Below are 11,867 nucleotides of genomic sequence, written 5' to 3'. Positions count from 1 at the left end.
CTATAATATCGCTCTGCTCGAAGCCACCAGATTCCATTAATAAAAACAGTAATTTAACGTGTAGAACACTGGATTGAGTCTGGTGGCTTTGAACAGAGCGATATGGGACAGTAGGTATGTAGCCTAACATCCACAATACAGACATATTGCTTGCTGTCAGTGATATTTAGTTTGACGTTTTCATGATATTTTGGACAACATGTCAGGATCCCTGTCTGTCCAAGTGTGTTCTCCTTTCCTCTCGTTTCTGTCATTCCCTGTGTTTGTTTTCATGTGTCTTGTGCGTTTTGTTTTGGTCTGTGTCCGGTGGGCGTGGTCTCTCTCCTCTTCCACTCCTCCGGACGGCTGGCACAGCTGCATTCCACTGATCACCGCCTGACAGTATTTTAACCCCACTGTCCTGCGTTGGGATTCAGAGACAATATCTAGACACCTCCCCTCTCGGCAAACACGCACACAGATAACTCCATGAAACTCCACAACTTTATTATATTCAATAAAACAGTTTGTTTTTCTTCAATATTCCTGCTTCTGTGTATGTTCTATTTATACTATACTATGTCGTCCAAATTGTGAATAAAAATGTCCTACGATGACATTTTTATTATATATTGGACATATTATAGTATGACTTTTTCATGATAGTTTTGGACGACATACTATAGTATGAAATTTTTTGCACATTTTGGATGACATTTTTATGACATGTTTTGTGCATATATATATATATATATATATATATTAGCTGTATATGTTTAATTTTGAATGTTTATTTATGTTTTATATGTCTATTTATGTCTGTCTGTTTTAGTTTTTGCACATTGAGAGAGAAGTTACGTTACGATTTCCTTCAGTCGGTTTATTGAAAACCTTTTTGTTTTTAAATTACTTTTAAACCCGTTTGTTGTAAATATATCACGTTTTGTCTTCACTATTAAAATAAAGTCTGTTAGTTGATTTCGTTCTGTCAGAAAGTGACCTGTTTATATTTCACAAGCTGATAAAGAGCAGCTCCACCTGCCGCCATCAGGTGAAAAATTTGGAAGAGATATGACATTAGATCAGATAACATTCACTTCTACAGTACCGCTATCAGCAACACCACCATACCAACTGGCAGTTGAGGAAATAAATCTAAAAGATGCATTAACCTTGGGGGCAGGAATTGTACTACAATGCTTGAAAGAAACAGGATTGAGTAAACAAATTTAGGTCACCGAATTGATACAACTCCTTTTATTATGTATTTATTTATTATTATTATTATTATTATTATTATTATTATTTATTTCGTTTATTTTTTGTAAAGGGATAGATTACTCTGGTCCACACTCCAATACAGTAGGTCACGGTCATGCACCTTTCACTGGATGCCATCCGCCATAAAACTTAAAAGAAGAACAAGAAGCCATCAGGTGGCGCTGTGGTGTTTTACTTTTGGAAGTGAAACGACCCGTTCTTCCTCTTCCGGTATTTCTGTCAACATGGCGGCCTTGTGCAGGGTCGTGTCCATCCTCCGGTCCGGAGTCCGGCTCTCCTGGCGCGGGCTCAGTTCGGAGTCCGGCGGTTCTTCCGGCAGCGAGCAGCCCGCCGCAGAAAGACCCAGATCCGGTTTCGCTGCCGCCTTCGACCAGCAGTCGGAGCTCCGGCGGGAGGTGAAGAGCTCCACGGCCGGTCTGAGCAGCTCCTCCGCCGGCCAGGAGGAGAGCTTCGCCTCGTTGCTCCGCCGGTCCCCGCTGATCCAGATGGGACCTGCCAAGGACAAGGTGGTGGTCGGGAGGATCTTCCACGTGGTCCAGGACGACCTGTATATCGACTTTGGCGGGAAGTTCCATTGCGTGTGCCGGCGACCGGCGTCCGGAGGGGAGAAGCTGCAGCGGGGCACCAGGGTCCGTCTGCGGCTGCAAGACCTGGAGCTCACCAGCCGCTTCCTGGGAGCCAAAACCGACACCACCCTGCTGGAGGCTCACGCCGTCCTGCTGGGCCCACTTGAAGGGCGGGAGGGACGGGAGCCCCAGAACCGGGACTGAGACTAAGGACTGTGAAACACTGCTGGACTAAAATTGGAGGTTTTCTACTAGGAGTTTGGTGGCGGCGGGCCGGGACTGGAAGGGGGAGCGTGGACCGGTGTGGAGGAAGGAGAGACTGTGCAGACATGACGTCAGTCAGAACTGTGACGTTACAATAATAAATATCTTGTAAACACTTTGTTTGTTTGTTCCTTCGCTATCAGATGAACTTCTCAGATTAAATATGACCTCTGACCTCAGAATCAAACTATGACGTTTACTCATCCGTTGAAGTTTATTCCTGATGATGACGACACCGGCTCCAGGTGTGAAAGTGCATTGTTGTGATTTTGGAGGTACTGACTAAAGACTGTATAAAAAAAAAAAGTGGAAGTAACTTCCGAGTGCCACTCGAAGTTGTCTTCAAAAAGCCTCCGACTCCGTAGACTCCCATTCAATTTATCTCATGAAATACAAAGTCAGTAAATGTTTTCACAGAGTCACATCAATATCTTAAGTCAGAGTGAAGCCTCCTGCTCAGGTTTGGTTTATTGTCATATTAGTGTTACATGAACATGCCGGTTATACAAACACACGTGTTCAGATCATCATACGTGTCATCATGTCGGTTATAAAGAGATTAATATGTTTTATTGTGGCAGACATGTTCCTCACTGATGATGGAAGACATGCAGGACTGCGGTAGTATTATAATAGTGTAATAGTACTGTAATGGTACTGTAAGTAGTGTAATAGTACTGTAGCATATATTATTACAGTATACAGTATTACAGTGCTGTAGTCGATGTAATAGTCGGTCAGCCTCCTCTTCCTCCTCTTTCTCCTTCTCTTCCTCCTGCTCCTGTAGGGGGCGCTCAGCCGATCATGGTCATGCAGAGGAACTGAGGAGAGAACAGGAAGTGTCAGTGGGAGGAGTTACGTGTTTCTGATTGATCGCTGATTGACAGACGTGTTGATAACGATGATCATGTGACCGCCTCTTACATCCGTTATTGGTACAGATACTTAGCGCTGCTCACCGTAACGAGCAGAGTTTCCCGCTGTCGGACATATTGATTTTTCCCTTGGTGTTGTGAGTCATGGACATTAAAAGTCATCAAACGCTCTCTTCTAAAGCCTTTATAGAACTCCGCCCACCTACAGGTTTTAACGCTAAGAGTTCACGATGTTTTGGTTTGTTTTATCGGTTCGGACGATTTGAAACGTACAAATAAAACATTTCATACCTCCACAATGTTCATCTCCACCTTCCCTGAACCGTCACGCTCCAGCTCACGGAACACCTCTGATATACACACACACACACACACACACACACACACACACACACACACACACACACACACACACACACACACACACACACACAAAGATAAATACAACAACATGAAACTTTGGTTTCGAGAAAACAGTCTTCGTCACTCTTCATCACGTACTGAACATGGCCTCCAGTTTGATGAGGCAGCAGGTGAAGTTGTCAAAGTCGATGAGTTCGTTGTCGGCGTATCGAGCGATGAGCGTCGTGTACAGCTTGTTGTTGAGTTTGAAGCCTGCGGACAGAACACAGGTGGTCGAGGTTACTGAGCGTGCTCAGACGTGAGGCAACAACACACCTGGTTGAGGTAACTGAGCGCGTTCAGATGTGACTCACCGCCGTTCTCCAACGCCAGGCGCACCTCATAGGAGTTCATGCAGCCGGATTTATCCAGGTCGAACTCTCTGAAGATTCCCTGCAGACGCAGAGCAAAGACTCACATCGCAGAGCAGCACCCCCTGCTGGGAGGACTTCTTGTTTCCACGGAAACAAGTTCGTCATTACACTGACGGCTTAACAAATGCAGCTCTCAGAATTATTGACGACTGATCAGCTACAGATGTGTGAAGTTAGAAGTTCATCAGTGATGATCAGGGAAACGATCAGAACCAACAGACGTCAATAATCAATAATCAAAACAAACAGGAAACAAACAACAACATCGTCATCACCATGGAAACCAACACAGAGCTACCTGAGGTCAGAGGTCAAGCTGTTCCAGCCCACCTGTGACCTCCAGCAGGTCCATTGGACCGGCCCGGACTCACCAGCCACTTCCGGATCTTGTTCCACAGAATCTGGAACTCAAGCAGACCGAGCCGAGCGCTGCCGTCCTTCTGAGCTCGAGTCAAGGTCAAGTCAAGGTCAAGTCACTCTGTCACACACTAAACTAACGAGTCTCTCTGACCAATCAGGAGGGAGGATACGTCCATGAGGCTGATCATCGCTCTGCAGGACTCCAGACTGAAGCCGTCCGTCTGCAGGTCTCTGTCTGTGAACACAAGGCGGAGCGTCGTAAGTCCACCTGAGCAGGTGTGATCGAACTGATCGATCAGTGAGGAGATCATGTGACCGGTGAGGAGATCATGTGATCATGTGAATACGGAGCAGGTTCTTATTCACATCATTCCAACGTTTAATGTGGAGTGCTGAGTCAGCAGAGCGTGTGATGGGACCTAAAAGTGCTGACTCGTGCTAGAACACTACCCAGTAACAGCAGGAAGTGAGGAGCAGGGATGTTGTTGTTCTGTCAGGGTTGGACTCACGCTTGGACACGACTCTGTTGAGGATGGTCCGGAGCTCTCTGACTGAGATCTCCATGTCCTGCAGAGAGAAGATACGGTCAGGCTCACAGCATCCAACGTCCTCGTCCTTCAACATCTACACCTTCAACTCACATCTCCGGAAAGTTGAGCGAACATCGACCTGAAGGAGTCGTCAATGTCGCTCTCCGAGAGCTCCTCCTGCAGAGGGGAGAGCAGAAAGGTCAGAGGTCATCACAGATGAAGAAACACTTAAAACATATTCATCTTACTAATGTTATCTATTTGATAACAAAATACAAGAAGTTAAATTCACATAAACTGTGAATTTAAAGTGAACAGGAAGCAAGTTGAAACCATCAAAGTAAAATGTTTTTTACCTCTTCTTCCAGGTTGGCGACCACGCCGTCGTCCATCTCCCTGCAAGGATTCACACACCGTCACTAAAAAGGCTTTTTACAGGACTGACTTCTTGGTATAAACCTGATATTTGACTGACTCACTCGGTCTCCGTCTGTTTCTCGGTGAACACTCTCAGGACAAAGTCGGCCTCCTTCGAGGGTTCAAAAGTCGACGGCACAATCAGGTACTCGCCGGGCGGGAGGCGGAGCCTGGTGCTCACCTCTCGCAGGTTGATGAAAGTCTCGGAGCGAGCACAGGAGGAGTGACGCAGGAAGAAATCCTTCTTCAAGTGGACGCTGGGACAGCCTCGGTGCTGGACACACGCTGGCGTTAGTTATCTCAAAATAAAAGTTCGATTTTCAAACCCGATGATTGACGGACTCACCTCCTCAGGAATCTGAGAACGACAAGAAACACAGAGGAGGAGTCAGAAAACACTCGACTGTCCCAACGAAACCATCTCTAACAACATGCTGGGATTTTACTTACAGGATCTGAATATCATCAAAGGTTCTTCTACATTGTTAATGAGGTGTTGCTATGTTGGTACTACGTGGCTGCTAGTATATCAGGTGGTTACTATTGTTACAACACCGTTTGAGGTGGTTACTGCAGTCATTAGGGTGTTTGAAATTGTTGCTAGGGTGTTTCAGACAGTTACTATGTTCACTAGGGTGTTTGAAGTGGTTGCTAGGGTGTTTCAGATGGTTACTATGGTCTGTAGGGTGTTCGAAGTGGTTGTTAGGGTATTCCAGATGGTTACTATGGTCACTAGGGTGTTAGAAGTGGTTGCTAGGGTATTTAAGATGGTTTCTATGATCCCTGGTGTTGCTGAGGTGATGCTATGCGGTGCTAGCTGAGGTGTTCTGGGGTCGTGGGGTAATAGATGTGGTTCCTAGGACGGTGGCTGTTGGATGTTTGCTATGGCGACTGTGAACGGCTTTCCCAGTGTACTATTTATGTGTAGACATCATAGGTTACATCACAACATGACACCCTTATGACCTCTGACCTCATAGATGGCGAAGCCGATGGTGTGCGTGTCCTGGCCGTGGCGGCGGTGGCGGCGACGGTCTTTCTGCATCAGAGCCACCAGGAAGCTGCAGGCGGCCTCGTCGTCCTCGGGGTCATCGTCCTCCTCCAACAGGGAGATCTTATACTGAGGGTTGATCCAGAATGTGTCTGCAGGGAGGCAACAACACCAAGGGTCATTGTGGGATACTTAGTCATGGTAACACGCATCATGACTAACAAGCACCCCCCCCCCCCCACCCTCCCCCGGTCCTCACTGGGGTGGTTCCTGCAGCCCCCCGCGGTGCTTCCTCTCCTCCAGCTGCCCTCAAACATCACGGTGGTCCAGAAGCCGGTGGAGTCCTGGCTGAGAGCGTCTGGAGTCAGATTACAGATCTCCAACCGCGAGAACTGACGCAGGAACTCCTGGAAAGACATCCTGTAACACAGACACTAGATTCACTTCCTCATCATTCATTGGCTCTCAGGTTGTCCTCTCAGCACCAACATACCAGAACTCTCCGTCCTCCATCTTACACAGCAGGTCGTCTTTCTCTGCAGAGTCCACAGCGTTCCACTCCGACGAGCTGAAACAACAACACTCATTAACCGTCACACTCACGTCTCCTCCACCTGCTTTAAAGGACGAAGCACTGACTTGTCACTCCAGGCTCCGGTCCACTCCACCTGACCCCAAGGGTTCCTGATCCGGATCAGACGCTCCTGCCGGCCACGGTACTCCACCTGTAGCCATTTAAAACATGGATGTAATATGACTTTATTATTAAAAGTCACAGCTGGATTATACATTTCTGGTTCTGAATATTAAAACTAGTAATAAAGGACTCATGGATCCGGCAGTGTTAGTGATTATGTGGTGTAACCTGAGCTCACCTGTCTGAGCGCCGTCACTGAGTAGGCGTGGCCTTTAACCAGCTTCTTGAAGGTCACCGCCTCCATGTCGAAGGCGCTGGTGATCTACGGACGGAGCAGACGGTGAATGTGAGAAGGAGTCTAACGAGCAAACACTTCTAACATTCAGCCAAAGATCGAACTTCAAAGACTCTTCAGAGTCAGAAAACTTTCTGTTTCCTCTCAGATTCAAACTTTAAACTGCTTCCTGTCAAAATCAGTGCGTTAAAAGCTGCTCGATATTCTCTGTTTTACTGCGTCTCCTTGTTTCCCTTAACCTCTACAGGACGAGAGTTAAAGTCAGCCGAATCCACAGAGACACAAACGGAGCGGAGGTGAAGGGGGACTGACGTCGATGGAGCAGCCCAGCAGCGAGCCGCGCTCCAGAGCTTTGCCGATGATACGATGAAGATCTCTGGGAGCCTTTTTCAGCTCGTACATCTCAGACACACCGCCTGTAAAATCCTCGAAACCCTCGGTGGTGCTGCCGCCGGACAACGCCTCGTACGAACCGTTCAACCTCAGGACACACAACAAACACACAAGTCAACACATAACAAATACACAGTCAATACATAGTACAAACCACAAACACACACACACAAAATCTCAGAAACATCAGGAACATTTGGAGGAACTCAAACAAACACAGGTGACCCCGTTCCTGCATGAAAACCACATGGATTTATTTCAAAGCTTCTACTCTCCCAGGCAGGGAGCTATGGGCATAGCTGGTTGTAGCTGGGTGTATTTGGGTGTAGCTAGCTCTCACTTGGCGTAGGCCTTCTCCAGCAGGGCGCTCCAGAACTCCCTTCCTTCCACCGAGTGGACAAACATCAGCTCTCCATCTTTGACCGGCAGCCGGTCGTCGATGACGACGTCCACCCACTCCCCGAACTGCCAGAACTAAGGACAGCAGAGGAGACACAACGCAGACATTTACTTTGAAAGTCTCTCTGAACAGAATTCCACAGCAGAGGAGACATGAACAGCTTCGATCAGCCCGAATTTCCCCACTGTGGGACCAATGACGTCAAATCTAATCATCTGGTCCACAAACAGTTTCCGTCTTCGAGCACATCAACAGCTGCTGACAAATCTGTAAAACAGTGTGATGTGTTGATGAGTGGCTGATGGGTGGGTGCGGCCTCGGGAAGGTGCAGCCTCACCTGGAAGTGGAAAATGCCGGCGTATTGGTGGTTGAAGCTCTGACCATGAGGAACCACACGATGCAGCAGGTGTTCGTTCAGAGTCAGAGAGCCGATGGCAGCGAGCAGCCAGCAGTCACCTGGAACACAACCAGAGGTAACACGGACACTTTAACTACCTTCAACCGACGCTTCAATTACCTTTAACTGACGCTTCAACTACCTTCAACCGACACTTCATTTACCTTCAAATCAGCCATTTACACTTTCACTGACACTTCATCTCTAGATCTCAGGTGACAAACACTTGAAGTGTCATTACTTCCACTTCCACTGATATCCAACCACACATCAACTTGCTGCAGTGTTGCTCTGATGGCGTTTATAGTTATCCTGATAAAAACGACACTTTTATGAATGAAGTTTGGCACACAGCTATCGTTACTGTTATTATTTAACTGCGCGTGATTGGATGATTCTCTGCTCAGCGTTGAACTGAGCCTCAGCTCCTCTCCCCGGTGACACGCGTTCACATCACCCGGCGGTCACGTTCAGTCGTCGTTATCAGTTTCTTCATTTTTGAAATAAGCTCACGGTGCATCAGATCTCTGATCGTTAACGTGTTGTTGATGACGACGACTCTGACTCTGACTGGAGGATGAAGAGTTCAGGTTACAGGAAACGTTTGTGCTGACTGAACATCAGCCGACTCCATTATCCTGATGGTCTGTGGGGACACACTAATGCTAAGCTAAATGCTAACAACAAAAACAACATCAGCTTCTTTCCCATTAGGCTGCTAATGTTTTTGGGGGTAATGGAGTTTCCACCAGCAGACATCCATTCTCTGATCAATAAAGCCAAAGTGCTGCCTTCATGTGCTTCCCGTAACATCCTGTTGCAGAAGCTGTGATGTCTGAGAGGACGGATACTCCTGCCAGCTGAAGGTATTCATGATGTGGATGTTCCAGGAATTAGTCTGCTCCGCTCTCATCGATGGGTTTCAAACAATCGTCTGTGATTGGATGAAAGTTTTCTCGTTTCCTCGGAAGGATCTGTGACACAAACCATCAGGTTTAAGACTTAACTAATCCTCAGAGAGAAGACTAGTTAAACAGGTTAGGGTATGAACTAACTGGTTAGTTGTTGGAGGTTTGGGGCCCCTTGGTCAGTTTCCCTCTTTAACCAGCTCCACAGTCTGAATGCGTTTCTATTATTTTGTCCACCTCCCGTCTCTCAGCGAGGGTGGACGAAAAAATGTAAACACCTCAGTAACAATCTGTGAAAGAATTTAAACACAAAGAGAATTCTAAACCCATATGTAAGGAGTATTGATTATTATTATCAATTATTATTGAGTATCGATTATTTATGATCAATTATTATGAATTGTTATTGATTGATTTGATATGTCTGTCCTTCGTGTTCCTATTAAACTCTGAGCTATAATGTCAGCAGCACCCAGCAGGGGGAGCAGAATAACTGAAAAACAGCCAGAAAGCTCTGCTTTTTTTTTTTTTCCAGATTTTCCAGTAAGGTGGGGTACATACTGATCATTCCTATCACCCCCACCCACCAGCACCACCACCACCACCACACACACACACACACACACACACACACACACACACACACACACACACACACAGTGAGGACTACACCGAGCTGATATATTTGTTGTGTGAGTCACACACACGTTTGTCTTTGCATTAGCAGCATTAGTTCAAACAGTGCAGTCAACTGGGCTCCTAGCAACGGTCGTCAGGGAAGTTCCCTCTAAACCGCAGACAGCCAAACTGAGAGGGAGGTCACATGACCATCTGACTCACCCAGCGCTCCCTGACAGATGTCAGTCCTGGTGGCTCCGCCCACGATGAACTGAGGGTCCGCTGTCAGCTCCTGTAATAGCCAATCAGAGACACCCGTCTGTCAGACAACTGCTGGACTCCTCAGCTTACTCTTTGCCTGTCTCTGAAGACATTCTGTGTCTCTGATCATGGACCCGTTAGCTTAAGCCCCTGTTAGTATCCCACCCGTCCTGGGTTCTGTGGGTTCTGTGTGTTCTCTGGGTTCTACTGGTTCTGTGGATTCTGTGTGTTCTCTGGGTTCTACTGGTTCTGTGGATTCTCTGGGTTCTATTGGTTCTGTGTGTTTTGTATGTTCTCTGGGTTCTACTGGTTCTGTGGGTTCTGTGGGTTCTGGTTCTCACCGTCGGTCTCTTCCACTCCACCCCTTTGGTTTTGGCCGTGAAGGGCCCGAGTTCCTTGAAGCCTAGCGAGGCTGGCTCTGTGGGGAACATGGGGTCCTGGAACAACGACCCGTTCAGCAGACAGTCCTCCTTCAGGGCCTGGAAGTTCTGGTTCAGGTGGTGGATGGACTGCTGCACCGAGCCCAGACCTCCAGCTCGGGCCCGGTCTCTCTGGATCCGCTCTGACATGCCTGAAGTCATACTGACGGTGGTTCTGTCCGAGCTGAGAGGGGAACAGAGTCTGTTACACGAGTGTAAACAAGTTCTGACCCGAAACTGAACAGACCCATCGATATCTGTCTTCAGTTGTGAGACCAACTGATAAATAGAACCCCCTGCTTTTATTCAGGACATGAAGAATACACTCGGACCGGTCCGGACCTGGAAATATCAGAACCGCATGTTTTTAGGAGGCTTTTTGTCTGATTCATCATTGAGTGTTTCTGGACCAGAACCAGCACCAGGCTGACCCGGCACTTTCATTCAGTGTCATGAGGCTCGCTACAAACTGCTGAGCTCACAGAACACCGGATCCATTCATGAAATCACACAAAGAACCCGACTGACCGCTTCGCTTTGGTTCCCTTTGTTCCACACGGAACCTGGTTCTGACTTCACAGGTCCAGAAACCTGCAGCCTCAGAACAGATCCGTCAGAACCGTCACACAGGCGAGACCTGCAGCCGTGACCCGGTCTGGTGGTTCGGAAGGTTTTTCTGGAACCAGGTTTCACTGATTTAATAAAAGCTCTTATTTTGAAGGTTGTTTGCACTTCCTGCTGAGGAAACACCTTCATCAGTCTGCTGACGCTGCGCGAGGAGCGCTCGGATTGGTTAATAAGCACAATGATGTAATCAGAGTTTCTGCTGAATCAAAATAAAAACGGTGAAAACGGCAGGTGGGACTCACATGTACCAGAAACAACGAACAAACGGACCGGTCCGACCCGGTTCGGCTCACAGATACGCGTCCAACCAGCAGCAGACTCAACGGTTGTGTCCAGGTCCTCCGGGTCTCCTGGTCTGCACCGAGTCCCGGTCCGGGATGCTGCTGAAGAGGCTTTGATGCAGCAGCGGAGGGGCGGAGCTACATCATCACAACAGTATGTGTGTGTGTGTGTGTGTGTGTGTGTGTGTGTGTGTGTGTGTGAGAGGGGGGGGGGGGGGGTTAAAGAGCCCCACCCGCTGCAGAAGGTCGTTAAAGAAAAAGGAAGCTGCTATTATTGATTTCCGGTCTGGAGCAGCTGATCTCTGATCGATCAGCTGGAGAAACTTAAAACACTCTTAAAAGACTCAATTCAGGTCACTGCAGTGAAACGTCTGTTGAATCAATACAAATATGAATTCATACATTCATATTCCAAACAAATGTGCATTAAAAAAAAAAAAAACTTCAACAGCGTTCTCTGGGTTTTATTGTGGTCTTAAAAGTAGTAAGTTAGCATTGAAATATTTTTTTTTTCCTTGTGTCGTTGGTTGTTTTTACTGACCAAAAGGTACGTTAGCTTCTCTGCTAATTTGAGCAAAAATTGGCAGTTATT

At 47.4% G+C, this 11,867-nt stretch overlaps 2 protein-coding genes across 3 annotated transcripts; one reads left to right on the top strand and one right to left on the bottom strand.

The window, feature by feature from the left end:
• The first annotated feature begins 1,475 nt into the window (after positions 1 to 1,475).
• On the top strand, positions 1,476 to 2,206 carry mrps28 (mitochondrial ribosomal protein S28). Its single transcript, XM_069722091.1, has one exon. It carries the CDS (start codon positions 1,485 to 1,487, stop codon positions 2,028 to 2,030), a length of 546 nt encoding a protein of 181 aa, XP_069578192.1. The 5' UTR covers positions 1,476 to 1,484; the 3' UTR covers positions 2,031 to 2,206.
• Positions 2,207 to 2,522: 316 nt separating this feature from the next.
• On the bottom strand, positions 2,523 to 11,408 carry LOC138634888 (calpain-1 catalytic subunit-like). Of its 2 annotated transcripts, none has more exons than XM_069722090.1 (22): positions 11,243 to 11,408; positions 10,290 to 10,551; positions 9,910 to 9,979; positions 8,102 to 8,220; positions 7,705 to 7,838; positions 7,284 to 7,452; positions 6,915 to 6,998; positions 6,679 to 6,764; positions 6,533 to 6,607; positions 6,299 to 6,459; positions 6,022 to 6,191; positions 5,395 to 5,406; positions 5,111 to 5,322; positions 4,988 to 5,027; positions 4,743 to 4,808; positions 4,611 to 4,668; positions 4,272 to 4,336; positions 4,113 to 4,181; positions 3,682 to 3,760; positions 3,467 to 3,580; positions 3,257 to 3,315; positions 2,523 to 2,911 (listed from the first exon to the last, which is right to left on the bottom strand). In XM_069722090.1, the coding sequence occupies exons 2-22, from the start codon at positions 10,527 to 10,529 to the stop codon at positions 2,885 to 2,887; spliced, it is 2,109 nt and encodes a 702-aa protein (XP_069578191.1). In that variant the 5' UTR covers positions 10,530 to 10,551; positions 11,243 to 11,408; the 3' UTR covers positions 2,523 to 2,884. The 2 variants fall into 2 exon arrangements, with proteins under 2 accessions (XP_069578191.1, XP_069578190.1); XM_069722089.1 differs by having other exon boundaries at positions 11,237 to 11,407.
• Between the last annotated feature and the right edge of the window lie 459 nt (positions 11,409 to 11,867).

Source organism: Brachyistius frenatus, unplaced genomic scaffold (genome assembly GCF_029030835.1).
Source record: "Brachyistius frenatus isolate BFR_SWC_R1_liver_20210118 unplaced genomic scaffold, ASM2903083v1 Contig_281, whole genome shotgun sequence".
In the NCBI taxonomy this organism is placed as follows: Eukaryota; Metazoa; Chordata; class Actinopteri; family Embiotocidae; genus Brachyistius; species Brachyistius frenatus.
This window is presented reverse-complemented; position numbering and strand designations above follow the sequence as displayed.

Bases quoted from the DNA above. Each gene is read 5' to 3' on its own strand.
- mrps28 (XM_069722091.1), top strand. From the start codon at position 1,485: ATGGCGGCCTTGTGCAGGGTCGTGTCCATCCTCCGGTCCGGAGTCCGG.
- LOC138634888 (XM_069722090.1), bottom strand. From the start codon at position 10,529: ATGACTTCAGGCATGTCAGAGCGGATCCAGAGAGACCGGGCCCGAGCT. The intron at 4,809-4,987 runs GTAAAAAACATT...TCCCCTCTGCAG, and splicing joins TCGCCAACCTGGAAGAAGAG to GAGGAGCTCTCGGAGAGCGA. The intron at 4,182-4,271 runs GTATCCTCCCTC...ACTCGAGCTCAG, and splicing joins CGATGATCAGCCTCATGGAC to AAGGACGGCAGCGCTCGGCT.